The sequence below is a fragment of the Macaca thibetana genome, chromosome 12 (assembly GCF_024542745.1).
Source record: "Macaca thibetana thibetana isolate TM-01 chromosome 12, ASM2454274v1, whole genome shotgun sequence".
In the NCBI taxonomy this organism is placed as follows: Eukaryota; Metazoa; Chordata; class Mammalia; order Primates; family Cercopithecidae; genus Macaca; species Macaca thibetana.
The window spans coordinates 39,584,155-39,596,526 of NC_065589.1; the positions used below are offsets into that span (position 1 = coordinate 39,584,155).

At 38.0% G+C, this 12,372-nt stretch overlaps 2 protein-coding genes across 10 annotated transcripts in view; one reads left to right on the top strand and one right to left on the bottom strand.

Annotated features, from left to right (window-relative positions):
* The window catches only part of SUMO1 (small ubiquitin like modifier 1), a 1,087,495-nt gene that overhangs the window by 169,046 nt on the left and 906,077 nt on the right, over window positions 1–12,372 (top strand). The window lies entirely within an intron of this gene.
* Window positions 1–12,372, bottom strand: part of NBEAL1 (neurobeachin like 1) — a 206,357-nt gene that overhangs the window by 141,735 nt on the left and 52,250 nt on the right. For all 9 annotated transcript variants that reach the window (XM_050750762.1, XM_050750761.1, XM_050750760.1 and 6 more), the window contains one exon: window positions 5,054–5,136. In XM_050750762.1, the coding sequence (XP_050606719.1) occupies window positions 5,054–5,136 (83 nt within the window). The remainder of the gene's footprint in view (window positions 1–5,053; window positions 5,137–12,372) is intronic.

The window sequence follows — 12,372 nt, forward strand, 5'->3', positions numbered from 1 at the left end:
TTTGCTCTATAATTTAAAACCTTTTCACATTGGGCACAACAGTACATGCCCATAGTCCCAGCTACTCAGGAGGCGGAGGTGGGAGGATCACTTGGGCTCAGGAATTCAAGACGAGCCTGAGCAATATAGCAAGATCCTGTCTCAATGAAAAACAAAACAAAATCTTTCCACAAGGTAATCTCTAGGTCCAGATCTGCTGGTGAGTGTTAAGAAAATCATAATAGCATTCTCAAACCAACTCTCACAGAAAATAGAGGAAAACAGAACCCTGCCTAACTAATTTAATATGACCAGTATTGTTGTTTGAGCCACCAAATCAATAGTATTTTGTTATACCAGCCCAAGTAGACTAAGACAGATTTTGTTACAAAGAAATAGAGTGCTACTACAACAAAGGCCTAAGAATACAGAAGCAGCTTTAGAACTGGGTAATGGGTAGAGGCTGTAGGAGTTTTGAGGTGCATGCTGGAAATAGGGACCTTCAGGGCAATTCTGTTGAGCTCTCAAACATAAATAAGGAGCATGTTATTAAAAACTACTGGAAAGGCGATCTTTATTAAAAAGTGGCAAAGAACTTGGCTGAACTGTGTTCTAGTGTTTTGTGGAAGGTAGAATGTGCAGCAAGCAATGAAATTGGGTATTTAGCTAAGGGGATTTCTAAGTAAAGTGTTGAAGGAGCAGCTTAATTTCTCCTTCTCACTGCTTATAGTTAAAATGTGAGAAGACAGAAATAAACTGAAGAAGAAACTGTTAAACACAAAAGAACCAGAAGTTGAGATTTAGAAAATTTGCAGCCTATCCAAATTACAAAAAACAAACAAACAAACAAGAAAGATTGTTCTAAAGAAAACACTGAGGGTGTGACTGATAAACAGACCATGGGTATAACTAGTGGACTTAATCAGCCAGCTCAGTGAGGCCAGGAATGGATATGAGATTATACCAGAAAAGGCACTACCATTTTGAACTAAAGGGGACAGAGAAAGTGGGAAGGAATGAAGGTAGACTGTTGGACTTCTTGGATTCTATAGACCAGACCATAAAGCTATTCGGTTTGAATGTGTGATAAGAAAAACTCTGAAAGCAATTCAGAGATTATGAGGGCTGCCACTCCCACCAAAGACCCAGGAGGCAAGGCTGTTTCCTCTTCCTTGGTTTCAAAGGGTAGGACCACAGGTCAGGTTTCTGTGGGCCAGGATGACCTACCCAGTGCCTCAATGGTGGGGCTGCCCTCACAGACAGCACTATGGGTGGGGCCCTTGCAGAGACCTGGGGCGGGGGGTGACACTGGCAACCCAGTGCGCATGGAGTACACAGTATCAACCAAAGAGGGCTATTCTCAAGCTGTAATGCCTAACAGAATTTACCCTACTAGGTTTTAGGCTCACCTGAGACCTGTCACACCTTTATTCCTTCCACTGTCTCCCTTTTGGAATGAGAATATGTATCCTATACCTGTTCCAATGTTGTACTCTGGTTACATATAACTTATTTCTTTTCACAGGTTTACAGCTGGAAAGGGATTTTGAGTCAGGATGAATTGTAACTTCAGTCTAACCAGTAACAGATTTAGAAATTAAGATAAGATTTTGAACTTTAGACTTACAGAGTTGATGTGAGAATAAGTTAAGACATTTGGGGCTGTTGGGGTAAAATGGATGTATTCTGTATGTGATAAGTACATGAATTGGGCAGGGGTGCAAGGACCGAGTGGTATAGAGTGAACTGTGTACCTCCAAAATTAGTATGTGGAAGCCCTAACACCTCCCCTATGTGACTGTATTGCAGATAGAGCCTTTAAATAAGTGATTAAAGTTAAATGAGGTCATAAAAGTAGAGCCTTGATCAAAGAGAACTAGTGCCTTTATAAGAAGAGGAAGAGACAACAGTCTTTTTCCAACATGTGAGGACACAGCAAGAAGGTGACTATCTGCAAGCCACAAAGTCAGATCTCACCAGAAAATAAAACCTGCTGGACCTTCCAGTCTCCAGAACTATGAGAAATAAATTTCTGTTATTTAAGCTACCCAGTCTACAGTATTTTGTTATGACAATCAAAGCAGACTAAGAAGACATATAAGGGAAAAAATCCTAGAAACCCTTACTGTTCTTGAACAGAGATACAAAATTTTTAAACAAAAAATCAATCAAATGCAGTAGTACATAAAAAGGATAATATACTATAATCCTAGCACTTTAGAAGACTGAGGAAGGAGGATTACCAGAGGTTAGGAGTTCAAGACTAGTCTGGAGGCAACACAGCAAGGCCATATCTACAAAAATATCTACAAAAACATTTTGTTAAATTAGCCAGCTGATATGGTTTGGATCTATGCCCCCACCCAAATCTCATGTTCAACTGTAATCTCCAGTGTTGGAGGTGGGGCCTGGTGGGAAGCGACTGGATCACAGGGGCGGATCCTTCATGAATAGTTTAGCAGCATCCCTTTGGTGCTTTTCTAATGACAGAGTTCTCAAGAGATCTGGTCATTTAAAAGTGTTAGCACCTCCCGGCTTTCTCACTCTTGGTCCTGCTCCTGCTTCGACTTCTGCCGTGAGTAAAAGCTCCTGAGGCCTCCCCAGAAGCAGAGGCTGTCATGCTTCCTGTATTGCCTGCGGAACCATGAGCCAATTAAACCTCTTTCCTTTATAAATTACCCCAGTCTCAGGTATTACTTTATGGCAGTGTGGGAACAAACTAATACACTGCTTATCATGGTACAATCCTGTGGTCCTAGGTACTCAGGAGGCTGAGGCAAGAAAATCATTTGAACCCAGGGGTTTGAGGCTACAGTAAGCTATGATTATACCATAGCACTCCAGACTGGGCAACACAGCAACACCCTGTTTCTCCAAAAAAAAAAAAAAAAAAGAGAGAGAGAGAGAGAGACAAATAAAAATTAACTATATAATCACAACCAAAGGTAGTTTAGGCCAGAAATATGATGTTAGTTTAATATTTGAAAATCAACCTATGTACTTTGCCAATTAACAAGCACCTCAAATAGATGTAGTAAAAGTATGTAAAAAAGCCGGGCGCGGTGGCTCAAGCCTGTAATCCCAGCACTTTGGGAGGCCGAGACGGGCGGATCACTAGGTCAGGAGATCGAGACCATCCTGGCGAACACGGTGAAACCCCGTCTCTACTAAAAAATACAAAAAAAAAGTCCTAGCTACTCGGGAGGCTGAGGCAGGAGAATGGCGTAAACCCGGGGGGCGGAGCTTGCAGTGAGCTGAGATCCGGCCACTGCACTCTAGCCCGGGCGACAGAGCCAGACTCTGTCTCAAAAAAAAAAAAAAAAAAAAAAAAAGTATGTAAAAAAAAAAAAAAAAGTCAACGTCCATTCAGTAATAAAAACTATTAGCAAAGTAGAGTTAGAATAAGACTTCTTCTACTTAATAAAGGGCATCTATTTTTAAAAACATATAGCTAATAACATATTTAATGGTGAAAGACTGAATTTTTTCCCTTCTACATGTGGGAACAAGGATATAAAAGTCAATACACAAAAACAAATTATATTTCTATATACAAGTTTTAAAAATGAAAAATACAATTTAAAACAAATCAGGCTGGGCATGGTGGCTCTCACCTGTAATCCCAATACTTTGAGAGGCTGAGGTGGGAGGATCACTTGAGGCCAGGAGTCTGAGAACAGCCTAGGCAACACAGTGAGACTCTGTCTCCGTAAAAAAAATTGTTTATATTAGCCAGGCACAGTGGCACATGCCTATAGTCTTAGATATTTGGGAGGCTGATGTGAGAGGACCACCTGAGCTCACAAGTTGGAGGTTATATAGCGAGCTATGATTGCACTACTGTACTTCAGCCTGAGCAACAGAATGAGACTGCATCTCTCCCCAAAAATGAATAAGATAAACCATTTACAAAGCGTACAAAATATACAATACTTTTGGATAAATTAACAAAATATGTGCACAACCTATATATACAAGACACAAAGGCTTCTATGGGATACTTTACTTCTAAGCCAAGTGGCTCCCTGACACACCAATTTGATTTTATAACCTCATTTGGAGGACTTAAGAATAGCCCTTGGATGGCTGTGAGGACTCCTGATGAATAGAAACACCTTATACTGTTCTATTAGCATGCTGGGTTTCCTGTCCTCTATCCTATAAGTGAAGCCAGTTTCCAGAGATGGTTTACTGTGGAGCTTCATTACCTAGTTCACTACTGGTGGTCAAGCAGAGTCAGTACTGCAGTCATCTTCAGCAATCAATCAAAGGACTATTTCTGTCCTGTTTCATTTCACAGGGAAAAGAAAGAACTGAAGCAAATATGGCAAAATGTTAAGTGACAAATTTGAATGGGAAATATATACTCAAGGTACACACAGTGTTCCTTTTATAGTCTGCAAATTCTATATTTTTGAAAGATGGCATATATAAGTCACATATATAGGGGCTAACTCTCTCAAGTTTCCTATTTTCAGTAAAAATTCTGAAGTTCTAAAATATACCACCATTGGTTGGGCATGGGGCATGGTGGCTCATGCCTGTAATCCCAGCACTTTGGGAGGCTGAGGTGCGTGGATTATCTGAGGTCAGGAGTTCAAGACCAGCCTGGCCAACATGGTGAAACCCTGTCTCTACTAAAAATATAAAAATTAGCCGGGTGTGGTGGCCTATGCCTGTAATTCCAGCTTTTTGGGAGGCTGAAGCAGGACAACTGCTTGAATCCAGGAGGTGGAGGCTGCGGTGAACCAAGATCGCGCCACTGTACTCTAGCCTGGGGCAACAGCGTGCAACTTCGTCTCAATAAAAAAGTAACTAAATAAAATAAAATATACCACCATCATTAAAATATTTTTATTCTAAAAAAAATTTTTTTGAGAATAGCACATTAAATAAAACCACGTACAATAATTGCAGCCAAACACAAATCATGTACCTTACTCCAGTGACAAGTTCTTACAACCTTTATTTTATAAATTAACAAAGCTGAATCAAGATCAGAATGAGAGTAAGAATAAAAAGTAATCAGAGTAAGATGATAATCATAGCAAGAGAAATTAGAGGTGTTACTTACGATAAAAGAAAGGGACAAATTCCACTGTGAGAGAAGCTGGTTTATATTTCTGTCTGCTCTTTTCCACAGTACTAAGGCTTCGTCTATCATTAAAAAGAAGTCAATAATAAATTACAACATGGGCAAGCAGACATGGCACAATTACAAAAACAATTATAAAACAAATTTAATATTTTACTTTTGATTTGTGTCTTGAACCATGTATCTCTAGGATTCACATAATCTTGAAAAGAAGTCTAGCAAATAACTGAACTGTTCATCAATTAAAAGATTTATTTTTTTGAATTATGCAACATGGTAGCTAGGTTAAATCTCCAAATAACTGTAAAATGAACAAGAAGCCAGCCCTTAAAATTTCCAATCTGTACAAGAATTTGTTCGGCAGTAACGCTAAACTGACAGCTCAGACTAGTAGAATATTTTTATCAGAAATCCAGGCTACTCTGCCACTTTCTGAAACTTTATAATAATGAATAATGAGGCCATATATTAGCTTCTTTCATCTTGAGGATACAGATCCAGTATGGGCTGGGATTATTTCTGTTTTTTAATGACAATTTCAGTAGTTTTGATGGATATTATGTTTTCTACAGGCTTTGATAAAGCCAATACAAATTGCCCGTGTTTTTAACAAGAACATTTCAATTCAATACAAAATGAATCTTTTAGATGGGCAGAGTGGTGTGGAGATTGGAGAATAAAGTGTAGTATTATGATGATACTTCCAACTAGTAGATGGTAAATTTTTCAAAATCACAGATATTTTTTCATTCCCTAAAAAAGCATTTAAAATTACTAAAGCCAACAAAAATAGAAAATATTTAAAGGACAGCCACATAGAAATTCTGTACATCTAAATATGATCAACTGATAAAGCACTGGTCTAAGATGCTTTCTTCTTAATGACCATAATTGAGCTATTGAAATTACTTTCCTTATAATTATTTCAAACCTGAGAAGAAATTTCAATTCATCATAGAACAAACCACATAGGATAAGCATAGCTGGACTCAGTGATAGCAAAATAAAGAGTTCAAAGATCCAGATCTACTATCCAAATTCATTAGAAATCATATTAGACCTCATTTGCTACTGCACTGCTTTCCAAATCTATGCCTATTTCCAGTGTGTGGAAGGCAGAACCCAGCTGTATTTATTTTAATTTCAAACATAACATGTTAGAACATTAATAGATCTTCCTATCTAATTAAGACCATTATCAAAGATTTTCATGTTTTTGTAACAATACAAAATTCACTGGAGTTTCAAATAAAAAATTCAATCATGTGGTAAAAAAATTAATTTTAAAAGGATAAAATTTAATTCAGCTTTCAGTTAGGTTTTTCCATGGGATTATTATCATTTTGTGCATCCATTATAAATTATGGTGTTAACTAAGACCATAATTTAGTTAGATTGCTTGTATCCTATCCAGACAACCTACGCTACAAACAATAAACATCCTCACCTGATTAACATAATACAAATGTACTTCTACAATTTGTGATCAATGACTCATTCTAAAGTTCCTGTATTAGATGTAACATATGCACATAATTTCCAATATATTTGTGGTAAAAATTTAATATGCTAACATAAACAAAAGGGGTGAGAACTATTACACACATTAGAACACAAAAATTAAAGCACAAGCAGTTTGTACTGCATGTTTTCAATAAGTTAATAGAGCTAAAAATGAACCTTAGTCTTATACCATTTGTAGAATGTAGCACAGTTAATTGCTCCATTATTATTTGATATTTGGGCCAAGCATCTAGCATTTAGCAGATGGTAATACCTATCAACTGGTTGTCTGAGAGGGCTGTAAAACAATTATTTGCATCTCAGTTTTCTAAGTTTATGTCCTTGGTTGATTTAACCATGTTGCTGCTGCTGTTTGTTTTTTTTTTGAGATGTAGTCTCGCTCTGTCGCCCAGGCTGGAGTGCAGTGGCCTAACCTCAGCTCACTGCAAGCTCCGCCTCCCAGGTTCACGCCATTCTCCTGCCTCAGCCTCCTGAGTAGCTGAGAGTACAGGCGCCTGCCACCAGACCTGGCTAATTTTTTTGTATTTTTAGTAGAGACGGGGTTTCACTGTGTTAGCCAGGATGGTCTCGATCTCCTGACCTCGTGATCCACCCGCCTTGGCCTCTCAAAGTGCTGGGATTACAGGCGTGAGCCACGGCGCCCGGCCACCATGCTTCTTTTTTGTACTCACATCATACCTAGGACATAATCATTATTCTTAATTTTATTTGGAAAAAATTCAAGTTTTGGCAAAAGTTGCAACAATAAGAATAGATCAAAGAACATCAAATAGAGTTTACCCAAGTTCACTGTTAACACTTTATCCCGAATTTTTTTTTTTCTTTTAGAGACAGGGTCTTGCTCTATTGCCCAGACTGGAGTGAAGTGGTGCTATCCTAGTTCACTGTAACCTCTAACTCCTGGGCTCAAGCCATCTTCCCATCTCAGCCTCCTGCAAAGCTAGGACCACAGGTGCAAGCCACCATACGCAGTTAATTTTTTTTTTATTTTTTGTGAGGATGGGGTCCTGCTATGTTTCCCAGGTTGGTCTCTAACTCCTGGGTTTAAGTGATCCTCCTACCTCAGCCTCCCAAAGTGTCCCACAGGCATGAGCCACTGTGCCCGGCCTCATTATATATAGAAAATCACATATATCATGGTCCTTCATCTCTTAATATTGTAGTGAATATTTACTAATAGGGATATAGTCTTATATAACACCATAGTATAGTTATAAACTTCAATAAATTTAACACTGATACAACACTTTTATGTAATCTACCAACCATATTCCAGTTTTGTCAATTCACCCACTAACATCCTTTGTAGCATTTCTCTCTTCCAATACAGCTTCCAGGCTAGGGTGAGGTATTGCATTTAGTGTCTCTTTAGCCTCTTTTAATCTAAAAGATTTCCAGAATCCCTCTTTGTGATATTTTTAAAGAAAGTTGTCCTCCAGCCTTCCTTTTTTTAAAAATTAGAATGTTCTTCACTTGGGGTTTACTTGTTTTCTCACAATTAGATTCAGACTATGCATGCTTGGCTGGAATAACACATAAGCAATGACGTGTTCTTCTCAGGGTTATCACATGTGGAGGACATGATACCCATCTACTTCTTACTGATAATCAGTTAATTTTGATCATCCAACCAACTGGATTATTTGGTCCAGTACTGTCCAAAATAATTACTAATTTTTCAATTACAAGTAATAAGTAATTGTGGGGAGACATTTTAAAACCACACACGTGGCCGCGCGCAGTGGCTCACACCTATAATCCTAGCACTTTGGGAGGCTGACGCAGGCGGATCACCTGAGGTCAGGAGTTCAAGACCTGTCTGGCCAATATGGTGAAACCCTGTCTTGACTAAAAATAAAAAATTAGCCGGGCGTGGTGGTGCATGCCTGTAATCCCAGCTGCTTGGGAGGCTGAGGCAGGAGAATTGTTTGAACCTGTGAGGCAGAGGTTGCAGTGAGCTGAGATCACGGTATTGCACTTCAGCCTGGGCGACAGAGCAAGACTCCACCTCAAAAAAACAAACAAAAAACATACACACATCACGCTCCCAACCAAAACATCCCCCTAGGTTTAACATCCATGAATGATTCTTGCCTGATCCAATCTTACTATGATGTGTCCAAAATGTGTTTTTTTCCCCCAACTCCAGCATCCCCTCTATATTTACTAATTGGCACTTGGAATTTTACTGTAAGCAACACCCTTCACTTCTCCCTTATCTATCACTGGTATGAACTCATAAATTTTCTTCCTGAATGGTTACATAATTCATTACTGTAATTATTTTGTACATATATTGTCCCAGGTTTGACAAGTAGGAGGCACAGGGCATACCTTAACATAATTCTTTTTCTCTTGGCAAGGCAAGGAATCCTACTAAACTTGCACTAGTCACAAAGTAGGAACTCAGTAAGTATATTTTTGAACAAATGTTTAAATGAATGAACAAGTCACATTGAAGGAAGATTTCTTTTTCTCTTTTCTCTTCTTCTTCTTTCTTCTTCTCCTTCTTCTTCCTCTTTCTTCTTCTCTCTCTCTCTCTTCTCCTTCCTTCCCTCCCTCCCTCTTTCCTTTCCTTCCTTTTTCCACTCCTTTCTCCTCTACTCTCCTTTTCTCCATCCCTCCTTTCCTTCCTCCCTCCCTCCATTTTCTCTCTTTCAGGTTTTGCTGTCACCCAGGTTGGAATGCAATAGTGTGATCATAGCTCACTGCAGGCTTCAACTCCTGGGCTCAGTGATCCTCTCACCTCAGCCTCCCAAGTACTTGGAACTACAGGCACATATCACCACACCCGGCTAATTTTTTTTTTCTTTTTTTTCTAGATGGGGTCTTATACTCCTGGCCTCAACCAGTCCTCCTGCCTTGGCCTCCTAAAGTGCTGGGATTACAGGTGTGAGCCACCATGCCTGGCTGATTTATTTCCCTATACTTATTTTAGCTCCACTTGAGGAAATCTTTCCAACTTTCTGAGATTCTGTAAGTAGAATCAAAATTGAGATAACAGATTAATCAAATCTACAAAAAGCATCTATTTGTTTTCATCAAATAAGAAAAGAAATAGTTTTAAATGGCTCTGTATTTGGAATTATGTTAATTTTAATTAAATCTATTCTAACCTGCTTTAGCTATTTTGGTAAGCAATAAACACAAACAATGAATAAGAAAATATATATCTTCTTAATTTCCACTTAATTTCAGAATCAGACTAATAAATAAGGTGTAAATTATTGCTGTAGATTCCTTTCTATAAGTCTTCCATGAGCAATGGATTTCTCCTAATTCCATTTTTTAATCTCCCTGTCAAAGTCAAAGAAACCCAAGTCTGAATTCCCTGCTTTATCATTTATCTTTGAAGCAGTTCTTACATTACTGGCAAGATTGCTGTGCATATTAGAGATAATACATACATGGCTTCTAATGTAATTCCTGGCAAATATATGCATGCATTCGTTAAATGCTGCTACTCATCCTCTACTTTGCCCCCCTTTCTGTTGCCATCTTACATAAGCAGAATTATCTTCCTATATTATGTTAATAGCATATAAAATTTTCTTCTTTTTGGGTCTCTGGGCTGTGCTCCTAGCTCGGGCTCCCTCTCCTCAGCTCTGAGAGGCCTTAGGTGGTTCTGTGGCAGCCTCTGTTGCCTGTGACCTGCAGGCCCTGCAAGATCCCCGGGCAAGATGCCGGAGCATGCTGGAAGCTGGAATGTGGACTCAGTGACTGTTAAGGATGTGGCTGTGACCTTCACCCAGAAGGAGTGGGCGTTGCTGGATTTTTCCCAGAAGAAACTCTTATAGAGATGTGACACAGGAAACCTTCAGGAATTTGGCTTCTACAGGAAACAAATGGGAAGACCAGAATGTTGACGATCCAGTCAGAAAATATGGGAGAAATGTAAGTCATATGGTAGAGAGACTGTGTGAAGGTAAACAAAATAGTCAATGTGGAGATACCTTCAGCCAGAATTCAAATCTTAATCTGAACAAGAAAGTTTCTACTGAAGTAAAATCATGTGTATGCAGAATGTGTGGAAAAGTCTTCATATGTCATACATCTCTACATAGGTATATTGTGTCTCACAGGTATATTGTATCTCACTCTGGACACAAACTATTTGAGTGTGAGGACTGTGAAATGAAGCCATATAAATGTAAACAATGTGGGAAAGCCTTTCTCTCACAGGTGTTTGAAGACACATGGTAATGCACAGTGATAATGGATTTTATAAATGTACAGTATGTGGAGAAAACTTTATTTTCCCCAGTTTATTTAAAATGCACCAGAAAACTCACACTGGAGAAAAAAAATCCTATAAATGTAAACATTGTGGTAAAGACTTCGATTATTCCAGAAACGTCACGAACATGAAAGAACTCATAGAGGAGAGAAACCCTATACAAGCAAGAAATGTGATAAATTATTAACTTCTTCCTATGTCCTTCAACAACATGAAATGATTCATACTGGAGAGAAACCCTATAGATGCAGAGAATGTGGTAAAGCCTTTACAACTTCCAGTTTCCTTCGTAAGCATACAAAGGCTCACAGTGGAGAAAAGCCTTGGGAATGTCAAAAATGTGGTAAATCATTCACACTTTCCAGTTCCCTTTGATGACATGAAAGAACTCAAACTGAAGAGAAACCCTTGGATATAAGTAAAGTGGTAAAGCCTTCTCTTCTCCCAGATCCTTTCAACAGCATGAAAGAAGTCATATTGGAAAAAAACCATGTGAATGGAAGAAATGTGGTAAAGACTTCAGATGTTCTAGTTCTATTAGAACAAATGAAAAAACACATAGTGGGATTGTGAGGAATACTGGAAAACATGCAATTTTCCCCGTTCCCTTTGAAAACTAAGAAAAACTCATACTGGGGGAAAAATGAATGTAAAAAAACTGGCAAAGTCCTCAGTTTTCCCAATTTCTTTCAAGGACATAAAAGGGTTTCCAATAGAGAAAAACCCTATAATTCTTAGAAATGTGGCAAAGCCTTCAGTTCTTCCATTTTTCTTTGAAATATGTAAGAAGTCAGTGGAGATAAGCCTTATAAATTTAAATGTGTGGTAATTTCTTTAGTTCATAAGTTTCATTTGATACTTGAACTCATTTTTTAAAAATTCCTATAAATGTACAGAGTGTGAGAGTACCTTCATTTGTCTAATTGTCTAACACATGTTCAAGATACATGGTAACAAACTGTAGATGGACCTTATAAATGTGAGAGCACTCTGGATTGGAAGCATAGCAGTGTAGAAAATACAGAAATGTTTTTAAATTTAACAATTACTTCAAAAGTTTTGTAAAACTCTCACTAGGAAGAAATTCTATAAAAGTTGGTAAACTGGAAAGCCTGATGTAAATTAATGCTCAGAAATGCACGTAAGTGGAATGTTATTCTCATTGTAAATATTTTGCTTATCAGTGGTTCATTGCTAAAGAGGGTCTCTGTACTTTTGATTTCTACTTCCGCAAGAAAACCTCAATGTGAAAATTCTGTAGATACTCTTTCAGCAATGCTACATGAGTTTAATAGGTAGTGGATTTTAAAAAAATTAAATTAGTAAAATTCTTCTCTCTTAAGTGTGTTGGATCTCTGGGTAAATTAAAATGTATTCCTATATGAAGGTAATTTTAATTTTTATGTAATTTTTAAAGTTCTCTGATTAATGGGCCATTGAAAAATGTGGTTTTGTTAACATTTGGAATTTTCTCACTGGCCTCATCTGGCAAGTTTTGGTTATCTGTATATGTTTTCTACATTATATAGGAAAATTA